Consider the following 23,987-nt stretch of genomic DNA (forward strand, 5'->3'; position numbering starts at 1 on the left):
CGAAGTTCATGTTTTATATTAAATAAATGTTTTGTTTTATCTTTTATTGAAGATTATTAGTCAATAATAGATTTAAATTATAAATATGATTGTATGAAATCAATATAATATATTATTTATTCAAAATTTAATTAATTATCAAGAATAATTAATTGGGCTTGAAATTATATTTTCTTTTAAATGAGCTTTAAATTACTCACCCAATATACTTCTCATTTCTAATTTTGACACTATTCATAAGTAAAGAAAACCTTTCAATTGCTTTTATAATAATTAATTGGGATTCGAATTGGATTTTCTTTTAAATGGTCTTGTTTGATTCGTCTCATTGAGTACATTATGGAAATAAAACATTTTTTTCAATATATAATTAAAGATATTAATGATACAAACATATGTGTTGACAAACGTAAAAAGGAGAAACGGGAAATTTATTGAGGAATGGCGGCAGTATATTCTAAATTCAAAAAGTTTTAAGTTAACAATTTTGATTGCTCCTCATCAATCCGGACCAAGCAAGACAACAATCTGTTTTATCACCGGGTCCTAAAAAAGGAGACAACTTTATGTGTCTACAAGTAATAATGCTACCACAATAAGTAGAAGATGTTGGGCACCCTGTCGGTTTTTTAAATTTATTCATGCATTGCACATATGTCGGTTAGTTGTTACTCTTGTTAGCATTTAATCTATATTTTTCCGCCTTGTCTTCCTTGTGTAGTAGTTGCTAGCAGTCTTATCTTTTCACATTTTCTTGTTTCTCCTTTCCTTATCGATATTTTGGATCATATAACTTGTCAATTGATATCTAGACTAGTGGGTAAATAATTTTCAATACATTTGCACCATCCCCCTAAACACGAAAAATCATATTTACAATTTTGAATTTTTTTAGGGGTACAATTTTAAATAAATATCTATTTTAAGTTATTTTTTTGACGGGTATTAAAAGTAAATTGTATTTTGGCTCGAAAGATGACCTAAACGAGTTACAATTATCAAATATATTATTATTCATAAATTTCATAATGGATTATATTAGTTTTTTGGAATTTTTTTCTATCTAGTGTGAATTGAAAAATGGACTTTATGACATGGCAAGTTGTTCAAAAAAACTTCTAAGGAATTGCGGAGAAAAAATAACAATATTAATGAAATTTAGGTAAAAGAATATTAATTATCGCAATTTTATTTACTTTACTATATTAGTTAAAAGATTATTTAGACAATGTACGTACATTTATATGTTTTTTCAGGCAAGGTGACTTTGACGTCCTGTCTCAGGAGGGAGAAAGGGGGATGATGTGTTCAATCCCTAGTGGTGGGGGAAAGTTTTTTGAGTAAATTTTGAATTCTTTGGGTATGGATTTTCTTTTTTGTGTGAAATATACGTTTTTGGTTTTTATCTTTGGAACTAGAAAATGGTAGAGTTTTTTGCATCTGAAATAATTAAATGAGTAAATAATATTGGGAAATAATTTGATTAGTGAAAAGCAATTTTTAGGAAAATACATCTTTTGAATTTGAACAATTAAATATTATTACATCATCCTTTTTGACAAAATGGGGCTGACTCTTTTGAACAACAACAAGTTGACTCATTATCTGATTTTTTTTTGAAGTAGATTATTTTTACTATGGTCAGTAAGGTTACGTGGAAAGATGTGTGCTTTATTGATCATCCTCAAAAGATGAAGTTATGTAACTTTGGTATTTTCTTCTTTTTGTCTTTGTGGTAATTGATATTTTTGTTGTTTTGTACATTTGTGTGATGCACTTAGGATTCATCGTATATTCAGGCGGTACACTTGATATTTGATGAGTCATCATTTGAATACTTATTAGGCAACAATTTACAGCACGCAACTTTTTACATTTTTTCTTAGAAGATCCAATTTAACTTGTCAAAATAATAAAACTCAATATTTTATAAAACTAACACCAATAATGATTATGAATACACAAAATTTTCCTATACGATATATGAAAATTGGTCCAATAATAAATATTTTTGAACCGCCATTAGTGATAATGCAAAGGTTATATTAGATAATGGAAACTTCTCAATTATACTATATTTCATTGATCAATATTTATAGTTACAGTGATGGAGTGAACAGAACTTAGGGCCTGTTCTCCCCAGCTTATTTTCAGTTCAGTTCAGTTGCAATTAGTTCAGTTCAGTTCAATTCAGTTCAGCTCAGTTCAATTGCAATCCGTTCAGTTCAGTCATTTAATTCTCTGATAATAAAACAATGATTATTATTATTATTATTATTATTACTATTATTACAATTATAAACATTAATATCATTATTACAATTATTATTATTGTTATTATTACTCTTGTTACTATTGCTTTTAATATTATTTTTAATAATAATAATAATAATATTCTTATTATATAAATATTGCTAATTATTATTTTGCTAATACTTTTTTTTCCTATATGATTCGGCTAATTATATTGAAATGATAATTCGGTTAAGTATTCATTTCAATATTATTTGTCATTGTTTAAAGTACAACTTTTTAATAAATGACAACACTAATAATATTAATAATAACAACAATAATACTTGTCATTGTTGAAATGACAAAAAAGACCCGTTTTGATAGTTGAATTACTAGGTAAAATAATTATAATATCAAACATTAACTAGTTTTCATAATCGTTAATTCTTCGTCTTCTTCATGTCCAAATATTTGCTCCATCACCTCGGGATTATTCTGCATTGAGTCCTATATTGCTTTAGTTATTCGTTGTCGCACACTATCCATAACTATTTTTCTGTTATCATCGTACATATTATGATCAGCTCTTTGTTCCATGACTTCAATTTGGTGTGAAAGAAATCCCTAGATCATGTAAACGAATAAAATTGTGTAAGGTAAAACAAGTTACAATAATTTTGTCTAACAAACTTAATTAACAAATATTGAATTACATAATCTTATTACATATAATCAGTTCAGTTCAGTTGCAATATGTTCAGTTCAGTTCAGCTGCAATCAGTTCAGTTCAGTTCAGTTATTTTATGTCAAAGAGAACATGCCCTTAATTTATATAAACTGAAATAACTGAACTTAATTTAAATGAACTGAATTAAAAACATGAAAAAAAATTACAAAATTAAACTGAATCGAATTTGTCTAAATTAAACTAAATTTATATTAATTCACATCATTATAAAATTGAGGTAAGAAGTCAAAAACCTCAACAAAAATCTATCAAGAGTGTTTCACTTCCAAATTGTCAAAACCACCCCCTCCCTCTAGGGCAAAAAAAAAAAACACAAACCCTAACTTGCACTAAGGGGAAAATTACGAAAACCAAATTTTTTAAAAAAATTCTCCTCCACCATGTCTGTCGACGGCTCATTTGATCGGAGAAGAGAGCAAACTCAGGCGATTACCGCCGCAAATGGAAATGGCGTATTAGTTTCTACGTCGACAGCTACGGCAATGGTGTCAACTCATCGGCTGAAGTTAAACCCTAACACAGAGCACAAACCTGACAGCTATGAAGACTTATCCCTAACATTGAAGTTCAATCCTCTGCTTTTTAGTTGCCTTGAGCGTTACTTGCCTCCTTCCATTATTAGTGCTTCGCGTGATTCCAAGGCTCAGTTTATGAGCGACATTTTGCTCAAGTATTCCCCTGAAGGAGAGAGAATTAGGGTCAGATTAGTTTACAATTGATGAATTTATCATGTTTTGTCTTATTTGATTGTGAATTTTGTTATAAAATTGGTGTCTAATCTTGATTTTGATTTTGTATCTTCTTCACAAATAGGCTCAGAGACATAAGGACTACAAGCAGAAGATTATTACGAACTATCAGGTAAAATTATCATTTGATAAATTCTTTGATGCTTATCAAGTTATTGATTGGTTTTGATGCTGTGAAATGTGGGAAGTATATGGCTTCAATTTGGATGTTGAAGCATCTAGGGTTTGGTTGATTAAAGAAGCTCGGGGATCAAGAGATGGGAAGACAAGTGAATTGTAATGTTAAATAGGCATTTGTTGTTCTTATGTGAATTGTGATGTGAGCAAGGGACAATTAGACTCCTGTTGTCTAAAAAATATAGTCGTATTAATTCAAAATCCATTTTGTTGTATAGTTGCTACAATTCTCATTTTGGTTGGTGCTGTAGTAGTCCTTATGTTTGGGCAGCATTACCCATTGATAAGTCCCTAACTATAGGTCTTTTTTCAAATCTGATTCAATTATGAAATAAAATGAAATTATCTAGGGATAGTTGGTCCAAATTGAATTAAGCATACCATGTTAGGATGTCAATAGATGTTCTTTTCTCTATAGTATTAACCTGTCATGTTCTGTAATTTGGTTATTCTAGACGTCCCTACGTCGAATGATTGTTGGTGATTTTATGCAGACAATACAACTATTAGGGCTCTTTGCTGAGATTGACATAACTCTATTATTAAGGGTTTCGACAATGTGGCAAATTGATAACTATTCTGGATAGAGGGATTATGAAGTACAATAGCTTCCTAAACTGTGGTGAGAGTTATTTCTTTTCCTCTTTATGTTGGGGTTAGGGTTGGGGAGGGGGGAAGGTGCACTTAAGGCTCCATTTGTTTTGGAGGAAAACATTTTCCCTATTTTCCATCTTTTAGATGGACAAGGGATTTAAAAAGGAAAACTAAGGTGCAAAAGAGTTTTTCATCCCTTTGTAAATATTCCTTTTCTCTCTCATTCCCAAAATCTCCATTTTTCCTTTCTTATCTTTATAGTTTTCCATCAAACCAAACAAAGGAAAACAAATATTTATTGCGTTTTCCAATGGAAAGTATTTTTCATGGAAAACCATTTTCCATGAAAAATGTTCTCTATCAAACCAAACGGACCCTTACTTTTCTCTTTTGAAGGGAGGGTTTAAACTTTTTGAGGAAAACGATTTTCCTCATTTTTCGTTGTTTGGTTGGACAAGGGATTTAAAAAGGAATGGAAACAAAAGAGTTTTCCATCTCTTTGTAAACAATTTTCCTCAAAATTTGAAGGAAAACCATTTGCCTCCAATCTCTCAGTCCCAACATTTCCATTTTTCCCTTCTTAACTTTATAGTTTTCCATCAAATGAAACAAAAGAAAACTAATATTCATTTGCGGATTCCAACAAAATGTTTTCCATCAAACCAAACGAACCCTTGGTTTTTTTTTTACTCATAAGGGTTTCTTAATATGTCAAAACCTAAAAATAATTGACTTATGATGAATAATCATGCCATTGGCAGCCATGACAGATGTCTAGATATGTTATTCCCTCATTTTTTGACATGCATGGGAGAGGTAAATTATGCTAGCGATCCCTCTTTCTTATTTTACTCTCTCTGCCTCATGTGATATTCTGCCTTTGGTCTTTACTTTTTGGTGCTGATGCTGTTTACTTATAGTACTCAAAGGGGTCGGAAAGGCAGCTATGTGCTGTCTCTCGTTTAATATTGTTCCCCTTCTCTAGAGAATGATAACATTTCTTTGGTGAGGATGGGTTCCTTGACTTTTGAGCAAATGTGCATGAGAAGGTACTCTAGAAAACGTACTTATAGTCCACAACATAGTATATGCTAAACCAACTCATCAAATCATGTGGCTGTCTGTACTCTGTCCTCTGTTGTGCCAGATATGAAAGAGGCAGATTGAAGCATATTCATACTGATCACCATGGGCCATGGCTATGATACTAAGTGTGAAGAAGTGATTTGTGCAGTTATTTTTTATGCTGGTGCTTTTACTCAGAAGTTGCGGTGTATCCATATTGATTTCTACCTTTCTTTTCAGCTATGCTCCTGTCCCTTTTACTCTTTGTATATGCACTTTATTTGCTACTTTTTTGTTTGTGTTGCGCTGGTTGTATAGCATTGTACACCTCTCGTACTGCTATGGAGGCCATACCTCTTTGGAATGGCCCTTCTGCTCTTACTCCGAAGTTTTCTAACCTAGTCTTGGTTTCTTTCTGCAGCAACGTCACAAAGAGCTGTATAGCATGCATGCTACAAACTTTTTTGTCCCTTCATTTCTTAAAGCAATTCATGAGAATACAGAGGAAAGTCTTAGAAGCATTATGGCTGAGCCTGCACCTGGGATTTTCACCTTTGACATGCTACAGCCTCAGTTCTGTGATATGTTACTGGAGGAGGTATATCTGCAGGTCTTGTCGTTTTATTTGTTCTTCATGTTACTTTCTATTACATTTGGTTGTTCCCGTCTTATTTATATGTATCTCTTGCCTAGGTAGAACATATTTATAAGTGGGTTTGTGATACAAATTGCAAAATCATGCGACCGAATACAATGAACAAATTTGGTGCCGTGCTTGATGACTTTGGCTTGGATAATATGCTTGATAAACTAATGGAGGACTTTATACGTCCCATCTCGAAAAGTAATGTGTTTTCTTCTCCGCTAAGTGTTTCAGTAATATTCAGATGCATAGGTATTGAAATATGTATTTAAAAGGATACTAATATGTAATTTGATCTGCCTGCAGTTTTCTTCCCTGAAGTTGGTGGAACAACTCTAGATTCCCATCATGGTTTTGTTGTCCAATATGGACTGGATAAGGATGTCGATTTAGGTAAGGTGTCACTTGAAATATGTGTCCAGCTTGCTTCTGGCACATGATAATCTCTTTTTCTAATTATCTTTTGTTTAAGTACTTGATATTTTCTATTTTCCCATTGTATTGAAGTGACAATCCCTGCATGTCCAATTAATAGAATTTCTAAAATCTTTCTGGGGGTTGGCGGGGTGGGAAGGGGCTCTTATCTACCAAGAAGGTTGTCAAGGTTCTTGTGTCTTTTTTTTTCGCCCCCCTTCTTGATAAATACTAGTGAGTTATCTGTTGAGCCAATCTATCGTGTTTTACCATTTTTGTCTGCTTTATAGGTTTTCATGTGGATGATGCTGAAGTTACTTTGAATGTATGCTTGGGCACGGAATTTTCTGGTGGAGAATTATTTTTTCGAGGTGTTAGATGTGAGAAACATGTTAATACAGAAACTCAGGCCGAGGTACCTACCATTCTAGCTTGTTGTCCTTTTCATTTCATTTCATTCCTTTTTCTATGTCTAGTAGAAGCTTTTCTCTTTGAAGCTTATATCATATTTAAGCTGCAGTGACCAATGCACTTTATTGGCTGCAGCACCAGCATAGATACAGCACATCGTTGCTTTCATCCATTTAAGAGGCTAACATGACATTTTTCTATGTTTCCTGAGGTTCTATAGGGGCATAGCGTGAGTTGTAGGAATTACCTTCTTGTGTATTTTTATTTTAAAATGAGTAGTGGCAAATAAGTGGTGCTGACTGAATGTTAGTAGAGACTTTGGATGATGATATTATTTATTGGCATAAACATGTTCCATGTGGACTTTTAACTTTTAGTATGGCATTCCCTGGACTGCAGAATTTTAATTTTTCTCATTTCCTACTGTAAAGTATTTTATTACGTCCCCCCCTTTTTTCTATTGCAATATGAGGTTTTACACTTACACGTTTTGGTACGGCAGTCCCTGGACTATAGAATTATTTTATACTTCCTCTGTTCCATAATAAGTGAAACACTTCTCTATTTTATGTGAGAGCTTTTTTAGATAAGTGTTTCACTTATTATGGAACGGAGGTAGTGTTTCTTATTATAAACTATTCTATTACTTCCTCCATTTTTTTTTTCATTTGCAACATATGAGTTTTTACACAATTCACACACTATCCTTTTGGGCTTTCACCATCTCTTGTGATTTTTACTGAAGGAATAATATAATCATGTCATCATGTGGGGTCTTGTTAGATTTGTCTCGATATATACATTCAAAATATCAACACATTTAATGTTACCAAAATTTAATTAAAGCTATTAATGGTTAAGTTCTGCTGTAAGCGTGACATTTCATATGTAACAATAGAAAAAGAACACAGGAAGTATTATACTTATACGTTTCTTTCCAAAAAACGTCTCAATGTCAAATTTAATTGGAGACCAAACTGAGTTACAAAGTGATAGTTTCATGAGCAACAGGCAATAGCATTATGTGCTGAAAAGCAGCGTGAAAATCAAAAGCTTAACTTGGGACCTATATTCTGGAAAGCAGTATGAAAATGAGAAGTCAAACTTGAGACCTTAAGGGAAGTGAGTGATAGGCCGATTGAACCTTCTACTTCTTGGATTTGTATAACCCCCCTTCAGTCAGGTATTCCAGTCATCATCTCATCATCTGCACCAGCTGAGCTGCTGTAGCTGCGGATTTGCTCTGAAAATAACGAATGTTTTGTTTTTCCATTTTCCTTCTCTTGAGTCATTTGTAAACTATTTGGAAAGAAATTAAATACGAGCTACAGGCTTATGGCTATGCTCTCATACCAATTTTCATATTTGGCATCGAAGTTTTCAGTTTCCTGTTTCCTTTATTAGCTAGTTCTCAGGTGGCTAATCTATATCACATGTTATACCCACTTGACAAATACACTTTAATTCTATCACATCGGTGTCCTCATATAGCTGCTGCACTTCACCAATTTCACCTGCATTTTTAACTGCAGTTATACTGTTCGTGCTTCATCTCTTCACCAAGAAAGCTTGAATTTTAAGCATGAGTGAACACTGACTTTCAACATGTTGTTCAGAGGATTTTTTTTTAAAATTTCGACTTGTTACTGGTTTATTATACGTTATAGATCCTTTCTCGTTTTCTGGATCTGTTTATGTGTTCCTAGAATCTCGATACATAATATAGAGCTGTAAACCTTGCATGATGATTTTTGACTGCTTTAGCTCGTAAAGCTACACGGAGGCCAGATAAGGATGTTCGTACTTCGTATCAATTAGACGAATAGAGGAGCAGATAGATGAAATTGAGGGAGCGAGGAAGCAAGAGCTCTTAATTTTTTGAGAAATTTCCAAGCTTGTACGATGGAACGTATGCAATGGTGAACCGTTTTTCGTTTGAGTTTCAAAAATAACCCTATATTTAGTAATATTATACAATCGTGACATTAATGATGGTTAAACCATTACTTCGACTGTTAAACCTATTTACTATCCTAACCTAAGTTAACCCCAAACCACTGCCTAACCCACTGAATCCCCACACACTACCACTCTTCCACCGAAAACACTATACTCCCGTCACTCTCTCCCTTCCGATGACTTTCTCTTTCTCTTCGTTACTCTCTCCTTGCCGGTGACTTCTCTTCTCATCTCTCTTTCTATTTTGTTGCCTCCTCCCCAGATCTTCACCGTCAGTGTGTTCTCTCCCCCTTCACGTTGATGTTACTGCCTCATTGGTGATGTTCGTGGGGTCAGATGTGTTGTTACATATTTTCTTCTCTTTAATTCAATGGTGGGTGCTGCTGCTGCTGCTCTTGTTGTGACTGGTTCGTCGGTGTTGGTGCTATTCCCCTTTGTCTCTTGGTCGAATCTTGCTTCCTCTTCTGACTGCTTCGCTCGCTCGCCCGCCCATGATTATCTCATCCTTTATCTTGTTCATTTGGTGGTTTTGAGTAGTTAAATGGTGTTTTTGGTGGCTGGAGTGGGCTGAGGATTGATGGGTGGTGGTTTCAAGGCTATCTAGGTTGAAATTGCGATGAGTCTTTGGTTTGAGGGGGTGGGACATTAGTGGTGGGGTGGGATTCAGGAGGAGGGGTAGGACAGTGGTGTTGGAGTGGGGTTCATGTGGAGGGGTGGGACAATGGTGGTTGGGTTGGATGTCACTGGGCTGGGTGGTGGTTGGGGTTAACCTGGATTAGGTAAACCGATAACACTTAACCATCATTTGTGTCACGGTTGTATAATATTCCATTACAAATATAGGTTTATTTTTGAAAATGAAAAAAACGGTTTACCATTACAAATATTCCATAGTTTTCGCTAATTTATTTACCAAAAAAGGTTTATGTTGAAGTAATGTAAATATTTAATCGAATAATGCTTTTGTGCGAGATAATGACAAATTTATTATTTCAGGTCTTGCATTTACGATATCCATGCAATTTTATGAGTGCATGTTTGCGACCAAAATATATTTGGCATTTCTTTTGCCTTTCAGATATTGTTGCTCTGTTGCCTTAGGTCATTGAATTGTGCTCTAGGCTTCTATCTTTTCCTTTATTTCTTCCATGGTTCGTCCCATCCCATAGTAATAGATGACACTATCTTACCTAGATCCTTTGTTTGTCTGGTTCAGGAAATTTTAGATTACTCCCATGTTCCTGGACGTGCTGTTCTTCATCGTGGTCGCCATCGCCATGGCGCTAGAGCCACTACTAATGGGAAGAGAATAAACTTGATCTTATGGTGCAGAAGGTATCTCCAATGCTTCGACATTTTGTATATATACCTTGGTAATGAGAAGTAGTTTTTACATTTTCAATAACAAATTATTTCAGTCTTTTAAAAAGAGCATACCTGCAGCAATCTTGTGTTAAATCTATTTCATGTCTTCAAAAATAGTCACCCAGGTTTATATATGAGGTATGAGTCTGCTGAACCCCATTGTGGATATACTGAAATTTGAGTTCAAAGCCCCTTTGTTGTCTTTTAGTAGATAGTAATTTTCTTTTGTCATTGCTTATCATAATAAATAGAGTTCTTTGCTCTATCCTATTGGTTTATTAAGAAGACTCCTGTCAATATGGGTGTTTGACGAAACTTACCATTGTAGTATGTAGTGATTGAAGTAATATGCACGTCGAATCCCCAGGGCTGGACTGCGAATAATGCTCCTGAGTCCTGACGAGTTGACGACTCATTGGCCACATTTGCCTTTGCTTAATGATGCTTTTTGTTGGCCCTAGCCAACAATTGGCTATTTATAGGTTATTTGTGATCACTTGTGTGTTTATATGTTATTTGTGATCACATGGATAAATACCTCCAAATTCTGCGGTTCCTAATTCCTTGTAGATGACTGCGGTAATTTTTGGATTACCATATTATTGAAGTAATTATAAATTGCAATATACAACACAGTTGGATTTACTTGGAACTTAAGTTTACCAGTTGTGTAGTATCCATTTTGACCAAGGTGGACCAACCCGCCCCTTCCTTTTCCTTTCAAATTCGGCCACGACGTGGAGCGTGGTAAGGATTAAAAATGCATGATGTGCGCATTATTGATCACCTTTTACTTTTGATATGCTTATGCAGTTCCGTCTTCCGAGAGCTGAAGAAATACCAGAAGGATTTCTCTAGCTGGTGTGGGGAGTGTCAACGAGAGAAGAAAGAAAGGCAGCAGTTGTCAATTTCTGCAACCAAAGAGGTAAAATAACTATACACATCTTTCTAAAGCGCTTTTTGCCTTCTTGAAAGTTGTTGATATTTTGTTGCAGTGCAGCACTTCCTCTGTTTCATAATAGAAAGTATAGCTGTATAAGGCATGCATATTTCTTGCGATTTTACTTTTGACCGCTAATCTATGTTGGAGTATACGTCTATCGATTGATATTATACCATTGGATTTCTCTAGAGTTATTTTCTTGTAATTTTTGTATAGACTAATTAAAGGTCAAAGTTTTACATTGAAAAACATGGTTATATCCTGAAACAAAGCAAGTATATAGAGTTAAATGTAGTGTTGTTACATATTACTCCATATTCTGGCAGGAATTATTGAAGAAGGACGGGGAATCGGCATCCTAAGCAATGCTCTGGCCATCTTGTAAAAAAGTGGAGGTCGTCTTGGTCGGGAACAATTTTTTGTCTATATATAGCAGTAAGGAGGACTGGAGGAGTGGTCTTGCTATATAATTTAAGGTAGCTCTTTTGCAGAATACTTGTAAATTCAGGTCTTCCTTATTCTTAGTTTTTCTAGTATGTAGTAGCCATACTCTTCAGATAGGCTGAATTCTGACAACACTCATCCTCCCAATGTGTATTTGCATATGTGCTTTTCATTGTATGAGTGGAGCATTGCGACCTTTTTCGCATCAAGTGCTTCCAAAATTGGTCAGAGTTTATGAGAATCTTTTTTTTTTTTTTTGTTTTTTTTGAAAATTGACAAGAACAGTCCAAAATATGGGCGTTCTACCATTTTCAGGCCTAACTTCTGATTATTACTCAATGGTCCCAACTATTGCTCATTATTTACAAAAATGGTCCCAGTAGATTGGTGACCTGTTTTACCGGTTAAATTTTCTTTTTATTATTTTATTTTATCGGTTTTACCATCCTTCCTCTTTCTCTCTCCTACCTTCTTCCTCCCCTGCTAGCCCTCCTCTTCCCGCTGCTACCTCTTAACCCCTTGCGAAGTTGCTATAGAGAAGATCGATCAACGCCATCGATCGTGACTGGTGCAGCTTCATCGTCAACTTCAATGGCAGAGAGAAAAGATATTGAGGGTTTGAAGACGATGTTTGCACATCTACGATATATGCTGCTATGAAGAAACTTCAAAAATTAGTGGAGAGAGAAAATTGTTCAATTTCTGAATCTGATACTCTTGGTTACTTCGTCATACAGTGAGCCCCTCTCAAAGAATCGTACTGCTGCTCACTACCATCTGGACGATTTCTATTTTTTTTTTTTTTTTCTGTTTCTACATGTTTTCGTTGCTAATATGTTTATATTTACTTCTATTGTTGATTTTCAGTTGCATTTGATTGTCTTAACTTTGGAGGCAATGGATTAAAGTTTCTTTGAATTCACTTTTGTGATTACGAATGATATTGTGTGCTTTTATTAGGAATTCTTTGAGTTCAGTTGTGTGAACAAATAGTATAAGATATTTTGAAAATTGAGGAAATTAGCATATAATTGAAGGAGGCTTCAACGACCGAGTGAGGAACATAGGTGGATTGCTACATTGCTCATTAATTGAGTATTTGGGGGCATGTATTAAAGTGAAGCTATGTATTAAAGTGAAGCTTTACTGCAGCTTTTTGTGCAACTTATGAGGCTAGGGAAGTAGTGATGATGATTTTACCTTATTAAATGGTTAGAGATAATTCGACATTGATTTTCGATCAACTAAATTTACGAATTCAACTCAATGAAGTTGAAGAAATCATGGACTCATGGTGGTGCACCATGGAGAAATAATGGTCGGTTTGGTGCGCAATGTGGCTCGATTGTGAGGCAAGAAAGAAGACGCAAGGAACAATAGAGGAGTTGCGCTGTGAGGGGGGCGGGAGGTGTGGGTTTTAATGGGGGGGATTCGGTGGATTTCGGCAATGGGTGGTGGTTTGGATGGGTTTTTGAGTGTTTGAGGGGATGTTTGGTTGGGGGGGGGGGGGGGTAGTGCTTTGTGGTGGTTTTGGGGTGGCTGGAATGGTGGGGGTCGTGCTTGGGGTAGTTTACCTATTATAGTAGGTCATTAACCTGATGGGACCATTTTTGTAAAAAATGAATAATAGTTGGGACCGCTGAATAATAATCAAAAGTTGGGACTGAAAATGACGGAACGTCCATAGTTAAGACTGTTCTTATCAATTTTTCCTTTTTTTTTTTTATTCCATCAGACATCCAGTTGTTGTGTTGGTGGGAGTTTAAAAATCATTTCCTGTGCTTAGAGATAAAGTTCATATCTTGGTTTTGCTTGTAACAGTGGATGGAGAGAAAAGAAAGGGCGGTGATGGAGAGGGAAAAACAATGATGGGATGGAGAGAGGAAAAAGAAAATAGTGTTTAAATTATAGAGCTGATTCAACAGAGAAATGTGAAATTTGTTCTTAAGACGTCTCGAAAAAGAAGATGTGAAGTTTATTTAGGGGCGGAGGGACAAGGTCATAACTCACAAGACATGGCACTAGTAAGCTCAATGGTGATGGGCAGTTTTACCAAGATTGGTTCAAGTTTTCTTCAAAATTTCATTATATTTGATTCTTCGTGTTCGAGTTTATTCTACGATCATAATTCATAATACTATAACATTTCTGCAATAATAGCACGCATAGAAGTGTTGAAATGGAGTCGGATCAAAGTTCAGAACAAAAAACAACATGAATCAAAGCAAATGTGAGCACACTTGTTTCTGGCAATCCATGGTTGTCCTATGATGTATTAAGTGACTGAAGCTGAGTGCCTGTTAGGGATAAGCTCCAACAATGGAGGACATTTGATTGCAACTTGTGGATGTATATATCGGTATATGGCTATCTCGGATCCTTGCTAAACGTAATATTGAAATAAGAGAGATTGAGTACTTTAATATGTAGTTAATTTTGAATAAGGTTTCATTCTCAAAGTATCAATTTTTTGTATTTTTTTAAATGATGCATATCAATGGTCAAAGGTTGGTCTTAAAAGTAGCGGAAAGACAAAAATAGCAAATAGAAAAGGGTAAGAGGGAGTATCATTGTGTAAAAATAAAGACCATTTTGATTTTTGATAATAATGAAAATGATGTTTCATCTTTAAATATGTAATTTTTTTCATACAGTTACATTAACATAAAATATGAAGTGCTAAAAGAAGGTACTAAAATTATGAGAAGAAAAAGATGTATTTTGGGATAGATAAGCATTGCTATAAATATTTGTATATGAAACTTTTTGTGAATTATCTATAATTTTGCATAATTGAGAACTCTCTCTCTCCCCCCTTCCCTCTGACCTCTATATATATTCTACTGTAGTCAAACAGTCCTGCAATACTAACAAACTATGGAGAGCAAATCTGAATTCTTGCCAAGTTTAAAACAAAATAACACACAAATCAACAATACTTGATTGTTTCAGGTAATGTCCAACAATCAATTTCATGACAGAAATGAAAAACCTTTCTTCACACGATTTATTAAAGTAGCACATAGCTGCCTTTCAAATTAGAAAGGATAGTAGCACATAGTGATAGAGTCTATGTCAATGGTGTAAAACCTTGTACAATGGAGCATAACGTCTCTGCCTTTGTTGTCTGCTCGTTCTCTTCCTTCTTTGCGTTGCACCATCTTCCTTACTTAGGATTTTCACGACCAGTCTATGAAGATGCTTACAGTACCATTCCCTCCATCTTTTGATATAGAGAATAGGTCCAATAAAAATGATGATCCCAACAGGAAACCCGACTTCAGCACCTTTGAGCATCCACTCTATCTCGCTCGTTGAGCTCCAACTCGGTCCATGTGAGGAGGTTGATAAGAGTGGTTCTTGTGCAGGTTTATTTCTACTAATCGGTGTTAACAGTGGGCCGTAGAGTCCTTGGTTACCTTCATATGAAGATGCGTCGAATGACTGAGTGCTTGATGGGATCTTTTTTGATATCTTACTGAAGGATAAGTTCAAGTAGCTGAGAAAATCTAAGTTTGCAAGTTGTGTAGGTATATTCCCACTTAAGGCATTGTAAGAGAGATCCACCAATTCAATTTGGATTAGCTTCCAAAATGATGATGAAATATTGCCTGAGAAAGAGTTGTGAGAAAGATTGAGTACTTTCAGAGCATTTAGAATTCCTAACTCTCTTGGCAGCTCTCCAAGGAAAGCATTGCTGGAGAAGTCGAGGCTATTCAGGATTGTCAGGATGTATTTCAGCTCATAGGTATAGCCTTTGAAGGTGAGCACCACTGAATTTTGATAGTACACACCTCCAACTTCACTTTGCACATGCGCGGGTTCTGATGCAGTTGTTCCGTCCATCATTGATGTCAACTTGAGAAAAAATTGGCTTGTGAGCTCACCACTAAAGTGATTAGAAGCTAGGTCCACAATCTGAAGCAAAGGCCACACGAGATGGCTGTCTGTGCAGACAATGGTTTCGTGGAACTTATTGGACCTTAGAACAAGAACTTGCAAGTTGGACAAGTTTTGCAAATGGCAAGGAAAGGTATTCAATTGGTTATTCCCAAGATCTAATACCTTTAATGCTCTACAATTGGCAAGTGATCGTGGAATTTGTCCTTGCAGAAGATTCCCATTCAAGTTAAGAGTTTGTAAGCCGCAACCTCTCCCGAATTTAGCAGGGATGAGACCTATGGCATTGTTTCCTCTCAGATTTGATACGGTAAGTGTATCACTCTTGGCAATGAGACAATCGAGAATTGTCCCTTTGAAATGTTGTATTCTATTTTAAGAAGCAGAAGCTTTGTGGCATTGCACAATGTTGCAGGGATGCTGCCAGTTTCTTGAAAAAGACAAAAACATAGCTTCAGATAGATGATTGCCAAAATCAGGGTGGATTGAAATGAAATTATTGCTGGAACAATCCAAGAGTACTATGTTGGATGAGATCACTGGAACTTGCCCTTGAAGATTGTTGGATTGGAGGTCTAGGAAGAATAATTTTGACTTGTTCGTGTGAGGTGGTTCTAGATTTTGAAAGTGGTTGTAAGAAAGGTTCAATATAAGAAGGCTATCGATTCGCCACATCCAATGAGGCACACCACCAGAAATTTGATTCTTGGAAAGGTCAAGATTTGTCAAAGCTGTTTGATTCTTTAGAAATCCAGGCACAGTATGCAAGTTGGAAGAAGCCAGATACAGGATCTGTAACTGGGGAAAGGAGGAGTTCACTCCATAGCTATCTGTATTGATTGACAAGTTGTTGTGTGAAAGACCAAGAGTCTTGAGGTTGTTGAGGCCTTGAAGAAGCTCAGACAGCTTTAGTTTTCCATAGAATCTATTTGAAGACAAATCTAGAGTGGTAAGCTCTCTTAATTGGAAAATCGAATTTGGGACTGTCCCTTCTAAGTCATTGCTACTCAAGTCAAGTGTTTCCAACTTGGAAGATGTTATTCTTGCTAACTCATTCAATTGAATTTTCCCACTGAATTTGTTTTGTCCCAAATCTATGGTATGCAGTGATGTCAATGAAAACAATGACGTAAGAATACTTCCATCTAGTGTATTATTTGACATGTCAAGCACCTCTAACTTAAGTAGTTCCCCCCAATCTGTAGCAGTGATGGAACCGTTCAGATTGTTTTGTTCGAACTTTAAGGATTTTATATTCTTCATGGATGAAAATGATGGAGTGGGACCAGAAAATTGGTTCGCGGAGAGATCCATTTCTTCAAGTAAGCTTAGACTTCCCATTGATGATGGGATGCTTCCCTGGAACTTACAACCAGAAAGATCAATTTTACGAAGCCTTTTCAGGTTCATGGTGGTACTTGGCAGGAGTCTAGAAAGCTTTGTATTATCAAGGATCAATTCCTCAAGAGACAGAGACAAATTCTTGTAAAAAGGTGGCACAGTGCCGTATAAGTGGTTATTTGTCGACAAGTCAATGGCTCTTAGTGTGGGTAGCTGGAAAAGTTTCCCAGGCACCATTCTTGTTAGATTAGAAACTGCCACTGATAGCGTTGTCAGGTTTGTGACCCCAGTAAAAGATTCTGATATTGAGCCACTCAAAGAGTTATAATCTACACGGATCATCGAAAGATGCTGCAACTTTGAAAGAGGGGTGAATTTCACCCCTAAGGTCACAAGTTTGACATGCTCAGGACTTGCAGGTGAGGGAGCGATGATGATATCGCCTTACCCCATTTGTTCCCTACAGCTGAAATATTGACATGATCAAGATAGAGTTCTTTGATATTTGTTAGGTTCTGAATGATGGTTGCCAAGTTTGGCTTTTTCATGTACAATGCATCACCTAATAGCAATGAATTTGAAATATCAAGAACAACTAATTTGACAAGTTGTGATATTTCAATGGCTACCTGTCCTTTGAAGCTTGTGTAGGACAAGTTAAGGTAAATCAGGTTAGACAATCTGCCAAAAGCAGATGGTATATCACCCTGTATAGGATTTAACCCCAAATTCAAGCTTTGGAGGAACTTTAGATGGAACAAGCTTTTGGAGTTGTTGATGCCACGCATGATTAATTTTCCTCTCAAGTCTAGGCCAATGACTCGACCAGTTGAGTTATCACATTCGACACCACTCCATTGGCAACAGTTTGTGCTTTCATTCCACCGCAAAAGCTCAAAGGCCCCGGGGATTCGGAACTCGGTTTCTACTTCAAGGAGCAATGATTTTTGATCGTTGAGACATTGGCTTGAAACAAAATTAGTATAGAAGCAGCTGTATAGACATGCAAAGATGAAGATAATAATAGTCCATGGTATGTAACTGAGTGGAATGTTTTTCATGTTGCTGAAAAATGAAACTAGTAGCTAGCTAACAAATACTATTCTTTTGGATCGGAGTTGCGTAGACGATATATGATCTTACCAGGCCCGTCTCGAACAATGTAGAGGCTTGTGCGAATTCATATTTGAAGAATTCAATGATGTAATAGCTCATCCATTCATGATTTTTCACTTCGTATAATCATATTATGAAAAAAAGAGTAGTGAGTCCAAATAATTAGGTAAACCTTTTCTTTTTACTACTTGGACTTTCTTTTTTTTGGGCCCTCACAATTAGGGTGCGTTCTGTTCAACTTAAAAAATTAAGTTTCAGGTCCAATAAGTTCAGATAAGTATCAATAAGGTCTAATAAGTGCAATAAGTTCCAATAAGGTCTAATAAGGTCCAATAAGTTCCAATCAGGTGCAATAAGTTCCAATCAGGTGCAATAAGTTCCAATCAGGTCTAATAAGGTCCAATAAGTTCCAATCAGGTCTAATAAGGTCCAATAAGGTCCAAATAGTCAATGTTTAATAAACATTTGTATTATTGTCCACTATTTTGTTATTCATAATTTCATATCACTATTAGCGGATTATGTTATTATTAGAATTTTAATTAAAGTACCACAATGATTATATAGTATTATACTTGTATTAGTGTCTATTATCTTATTATTTTTTTGTATTATGTCTATTATTTTATTATTTATTTGTATTATGTCTATTATTTTATTATTCATATTACTATTAGCTGATTATGTTATTATTATTAGAATTTTTTATTAAAGTACCACAATGTATAGTATTATACTTGTATTATTGTTTATTATTTGATTATTCATATTGCTATTGAATAATATTATAATCATGGTCAAATAATTAAGGTTAACAATAATAATAATAATAATAATTACAATATTTTGCAATTCATCTTTAAATAACTAGAGATAACATGTTTTCGTTACTAATAACTATGAAAGATATAAATGTTATCAATTGATTGCTTCATTATCATCACTGGAGTATCTTTCTTTATCGGAGTATATTTCTTCATCTTCTACATCATCCTCTTCAATCAATACGTTTTCTTCATCAACAACCAACCATATTTCATCTGCAATTTTCGCCCGAGTTGAAGCTACTGTGACTTTGAACATTTTTTTCTCTTTCTTCTAGTAACATTCAAATAAATGAAAGGTGAAGAAAGCTGAAGAAATGAATGAAGGAGTTGTTGTTAGCAATAAATGTTCAGCTTATTTTCATTGATTAGGAAAAGGAGAATCAGGCCCATAACCAACCATAAATGTCCTGTTTCGTGGAATATGTTGAACATGGTAAAAGCCGGCCCTGAATCTTACATGATTAGTATATACACCATCAAGCATATAGGTTTATGAAATTAATTTTCCTAATAAATGATTCAGGCTCACATTATTACAATGGAAGGTGATATGATTGAAGACCATTATTGATCATTGATCGACTTAGTTTACGTACAATCTATACTATTGTAAAGTTGGTTGAAATAAATGAATATTTCCGGACCTATTCTACTCCAACAATCTTACTCATAAGAGAGTTTGTTTTATGGTTGAATGAAACTTATGACATCAATTATGTTGATCAAGTTATTGAGATATGATCAGTTTTTGGCGTTCAGCCTAACTCCACATGGAGTGATCAAGTTGTAGCTAGGGATGGCAATCCAGTCCGAATCCGTCCCTAATCCGCTTCGATCCGAAGGAAAAAATCCGAGTTGACTCCAAAAAAAAAGTAATCCGACTCCGATTCCGTTTAAAAAATCCAACTCCGAGTCGGAGGAGGGTCGAAGTCGGATCTCATAAAATACTCCGACTCCGACTTTAAGTCAATCAATCCTTTTTTCTTATTTATGTAATGTATTATTTATGTATAATCTGACTTCGACTTTCAGCCAATTGTATTATATAGGATTTTCCCATAGAAAAAATGATTGGTAAAAATAATAGTAATAATTAGATTATTCGTACTATATAAGATTTCCATATGATGATTAGAATAAATTGTAATGATTAAATAATTGTATTATAGAAGACTATTCTATTATAAAAAAATTGGAAGAAAAATAAGTCGGATCAGGTTCAGAGTCGGATGTTCGGATTTTGAATCGGGTGTCCGGATTTTAAGTCGGGTCGGATCTCAGAGTCGGATGTTCGGATTTTAAGTCGGATCGGATTCGGATTTTCAAAGTCGGAGTCGGACTCATATTTAAAATCCGATTTTCTGTAGGGTCGGAGTCGGATTATGCATAATCCGGTCCAAGTCCAACCCGTTGCCATTCCTAGTTGTACCTTTGTCGGAGGGAGAAGACTACATTTATCCGGTAGTAACACACTCACTAGAGATAGAGAGTTTAAAATATTACGACTACTTAAAAAATATTATGATTTTATCTAAGTTGGATTTATCACTATTTATTTATGTCCATATCTAATGAGAATATAATCTATCCAATGGATCGATAAGTTTTCTTTTTAAGGAGTTGATTAGCAAAAATATTTCATAATTTTATATGTCATTGACGTGACATAATGACCTGGACTTATTAGCAAGTCACTTGAATTTCATGGCAATAGGTTCAAAGTCTTAAATAGTGGGATGACTCAGGTAGTGTATGTCTCGATTGTTGAGTGATGGAAAATTTTTGTGACTAATTATGTGTGATATCAATTTAGTGTAAGAACATGTTAGTAAAAATGAGAGAAATCATTTTATTCTTATTTTGTGTTTCAATTATTGTAATTTGAATATGTTACAACTATCAAGAAAAGCAATGATGCGAATATCAATCTGTTATAGTTGTTTTTCATGAGTTACATTGGATGGGTCCCATCATTTAGGGATGGTAACAACACTATAGACATTAGAAGAACTTTTTTCACATAACCTATACTCATCAAACGTGTTAATAAGAACATCCATATGAGGAATTGTGGACTAAGTTATTTCTAACTTTTACAACTTATAACAAAAGATTCCCAAAAGAAACTTAGGGAAACTAGAGGGCTTTGTGAAGATGGTAAGAAATATAGAGTGTTTTAGTAGGTTCTAAGTTGTAACAATTAGAAAATTTGAATTGCACCATTCAATTTCCACTTTCAATTTCAAGGTCAAACTTTATAAACTTTGACCATAACATTTCAGCAATATATAGTAAAAAATTAATAATCTCCTACAAGTCACGATTAAATACATCTCAATATGTACTAGTGTACTACTAATTTGTAAATATCAACTAACGTTGATAGACTCAAGTAGAAAATTTCAACTAGACGCAGTCAGGAGAAAAAAAAAATGCTCTCCACGCTCGAAACTTCCCAAGGTTACCCTACTGTTAACCTGCAAGAGAACTCGCAATCACGAGAAGAAAAAGATCAACTGCTTCGTTCAAACAAGAAAACAAAACGTAAAATCACGAATTGGATTTTCGATCACTCTTCTCAAGATGACTCTCATGATATTGCCATGGGAGAAGTGCCCCAACCGCTGCTATCCAAGGGTTCACCAACTGCAGGACTGCTCAATAATCCTGGTAATCAGGGCATTCGATCATTCAGTGATCTTGTTAAAAATCATTCAAGCTATCAACAGGGACTTCTCAATGAGGAGGTCCCAGTGGACGAAGATGATGAGATTTCTGATGATGATGAAGTTCCAGAGGAACTAGAACAAGATGAAAGATGCCCTTGTATCCTGCTTACAAGGGCTGAAAAAAGGCGTATGCGTCACCCTTGGAAGCAAGCACTTATTATTAAGATGTTCAGTGGCAATGTAGGATACATGGGTTTAATGCGCAAATTGAAAAGAAAATGGAGCTTGAAAGGTGATCTCTCTCTAACTGATATAGGTCACAAGTATTTCATTGCGCGGTTTACAAATCCCGCTGATTATCACTTCGTTCTTACTCAGGGGCCATGGATGATTGATGACAATTATCTCACTATAAGAAAATGGGTGCCTAACTTTATTCCTGATGACAGCCCTATGCGATTTCTCACTACCTGGGTGAGAATTCCGAATCTTGCGGTTGAGTATTTTGATACGAATTTCCTGACCAAAATAGGCAACAAAATAGGTCGAGTTATGCGTATTGACAAGACTACTGCTCAGGCTGAACGCGGTCAGTTCACTCGACTGAGTGTGGAAATTGATCTTGCGAAACCGTTGCTATCTAAATTCTGGTTGCGAGGACGAATTTGGCGAATTCAGTATGAAGGTATTCGACTAGTATGTTACCAGTGTGGAAAAATTGGACATCAGGAGGCAGATTGTCCACAACACCACCATGTTTAGGAAGCGGAAAATCTTCTTTCAGCACATCAGTCTTCTCATGCCGCGTTAAAAGCCAACAAACAACTAAATCCTGAAGAGAACGAAGATTTTGGTTCATGGATGTTGGTTAAAAAACCACTCCGAAAAAGATCTCCAAGAATAGAGAAAAATATTAATCCGACAGTACCGTCCGGTGACGGAGCACCGGCCATGGGTGGTAACCAAGTCATTCTGGAACCAAAGGTCGGGCCGTCAACTGTTGCGCATAATCAGGGCGTAAATATCGGAGGAGGTTCACGATTTGAACTGTTGAATCAAGATAAGGATACTTTTCTGGATGTTGACAATGTTTGCGCGCCTAAGATTAACAACCTAGATATCACTTCAAGGGAAACTTCCCCTATCACCACCGTAAATCTTGGGGAAGATTCGCAACTGATTGCTAATTCTACTCCTCGATTGAATAATTTCAATTTAGGTAAGCAATCGCAGAATCTCAAGGTTATTTCTTTATCTAGCAAAACAATCCAAAAAAAGAAAAAAGTTGCAAAAAAAAATCAAGCTTTACAGGAAATTAATTCCAATATGGGCATAAAGAAAAATATCGAAGAAAAAAGAAGCCCTACTCAAGGAAAAGAAAATAACGTGCCCTCCTCAACTGCCTTCTCTCAGTCACAAGACGCAAACACAAACATCAATCCTCTTATTCCATCAGTCTCAACCCTTACTCCTGCATCTCCGATTGCTACTAGCCACCATGATGCCCTTTCCCATACTCCTACAGCCACCCCATGTGATAAAATTACATGTTCCAACCGAGAAAACACTATTTGTGGGACAACCATTGGAGAATCCTTACCTCATTGTGGCGACCCCCCTGACACATGTATTGGAAGTCCGAATGGAAACATGGTTCGATCCGAGTCCGGAGCCCCCGGAGTTGGTCATGAACCTGATGATTCCCAATGAAATCTCACGTTTGTTGAGACTAGTTAGTCAAGCCTATTTGACTACCCTTCCTTCAATTCCAGTGTTAATGGAAGACCGCCTACCGAATTTTCCTGTTTCTTCCAATCCAATCTCTATCATGATTTGGAATGTCCAAGGGGCTGGCAGTAATTCTTTTGCTGCTGCTTTAAAAGAACTTGTTCGGATTCATAAGCCAGAGGTTCTGGCTTTAATTGAAACACATATGGGAGGAGAAAGAGCCCAACAGATTGCGTCGCTTCTCAAGTTTTCAGGTCATGTAAGAGTGGATGCTCGGGGTTTTAGTGGGGGAATTTGGATCTACTGGCACAAAGAGAAGGTGACAGTGGAACCTATTGTTTTACATGATCAATACATCACAATGGATATTAAAAAACGAGATGAAACACCTTGGTACTTCACTGCAGTTTATGCGAGTCCTGATCCAACTCGCAGACAAGAACTATGGCAAGAATTAAAAACTTTTGCTGCACAACATAATAAACCGTGGTTGATTGCGGGCGATTTTAATGAGACACGATTCCCAAGTGAGCGCAATTCTTCTTGTTATGAGTCTTCACGTCGTTCCGCTCGCTTTAATGATTGGATAGATGATATGGAATTATTGGAAATCGAATTTGTTGGCGCTAGTCATACTTGGTCGCGTGGTCTAACACCTG

The 23,987-nt window shown here is 35.7% G+C and overlaps 3 protein-coding genes across 5 annotated transcripts; 2 read left to right on the forward strand and 1 right to left on the reverse strand.

The window, feature by feature from the left end:
* Positions 1 to 3,127: 3,127 nt before the first annotated feature.
* Positions 3,128 to 12,002, forward strand: LOC104906623 (hypothetical protein). 3 transcript variants are annotated; one of them, XR_007272474.2, is made up of 9 exons: positions 3,133 to 3,681; positions 3,797 to 3,844; positions 5,990 to 6,166; positions 6,262 to 6,412; positions 6,518 to 6,604; positions 6,916 to 7,040; positions 10,212 to 10,368; positions 11,174 to 11,285; positions 11,630 to 12,002. XR_007272474.2 is itself a non-coding variant. In XM_010695402.4 (9 exons), the coding sequence occupies exons 1-9, from the start codon at positions 3,364 to 3,366 to the stop codon at positions 11,663 to 11,665; spliced, it is 1,173 nt and encodes a 390-aa protein (XP_010693704.1). In that variant the 5' UTR covers positions 3,143 to 3,363; the 3' UTR covers positions 11,666 to 12,002. The 3 variants fall into 3 exon arrangements, 1 of the variants encoding a protein (XP_010693704.1); XM_010695402.4 differs by having other exon boundaries at positions 3,143 to 3,681; positions 10,212 to 10,330; XR_007272475.2 differs by lacking the exon at positions 10,212 to 10,368 and having other exon boundaries at positions 3,128 to 3,681.
* Positions 12,003 to 14,822: 2,820 nt separating this feature from the next.
* LOC104906659 (receptor-like protein 6) lies at positions 14,823 to 17,776 on the reverse strand. Its single transcript, XM_010695445.2, has 3 exons — positions 17,437 to 17,776; positions 16,096 to 17,317; positions 14,823 to 16,017 (listed from the first exon to the last, which is right to left on the reverse strand). Exons 1-3 carry the CDS (start codon positions 17,774 to 17,776, stop codon positions 14,823 to 14,825), a joined length of 2,757 nt encoding a protein of 918 aa, XP_010693747.2.
* A 3,587-nt stretch (positions 17,777 to 21,363) lies between these two features.
* On the forward strand, positions 21,364 to 22,362 carry LOC104906660 (uncharacterized). The gene has a single exon (XM_010695446.1). The coding sequence runs from the start codon at positions 21,364 to 21,366 to the stop codon at positions 22,360 to 22,362; it is 999 nt and encodes a 332-aa protein (XP_010693748.1).
* The last annotated feature ends 1,625 nt before the right edge of the window (positions 22,363 to 23,987 follow it).

This window comes from Beta vulgaris, chromosome 3, assembly GCF_026745355.1.
Source record: "Beta vulgaris subsp. vulgaris cultivar EL10 chromosome 3, EL10.2, whole genome shotgun sequence".
Lineage (NCBI taxonomy): Eukaryota > Viridiplantae > Streptophyta > Magnoliopsida > Caryophyllales > Amaranthaceae > Beta > Beta vulgaris.

Excerpts from the sequence above, each read along its gene's own strand:
- LOC104906623 (XM_010695402.4), top strand. The coding sequence starts at position 3,364 with ATGTCTGTCGACGGCTCATTTGATCGGAGAAGAGAGCAAACTCAGGCG. Across the intron at positions 3,682-3,796 it reads CTGAAGGAGAGAGAATTAGG|GCTCAGAGACATAAGGACTA; the intron begins GTCAGATTAGTT and ends CTTCACAAATAG. Across the intron at positions 6,167-6,261 it reads GTGATATGTTACTGGAGGAG|GTAGAACATATTTATAAGTG; the intron begins GTATATCTGCAG and ends TCTCTTGCCTAG.
- LOC104906660 (XM_010695446.1), top strand. The coding sequence starts at position 21,364 with ATGCTCTCCACGCTCGAAACTTCCCAAGGTTACCCTACTGTTAACCTG.
- LOC104906659 (XM_010695445.2), bottom strand. The coding sequence starts at position 17,776 with ATGCGTGGCATCAACAACTCCAAAAGCTTGTTCCATCTAAAGTTCCTC. Across the intron at positions 17,318-17,436 it reads AGCTGTAGGGAACAAATGGG|ATTATAACTCTTTGAGTGGC; the intron begins GTAAGGCGATAT and ends TGATCCGTGTAG. Across the intron at positions 16,018-16,095 it reads AATCATCTATCTGAAGCTAT|AATACAACATTTCAAAGGGA; the intron begins GTTTTTGTCTTT and ends TTCTTAAAATAG.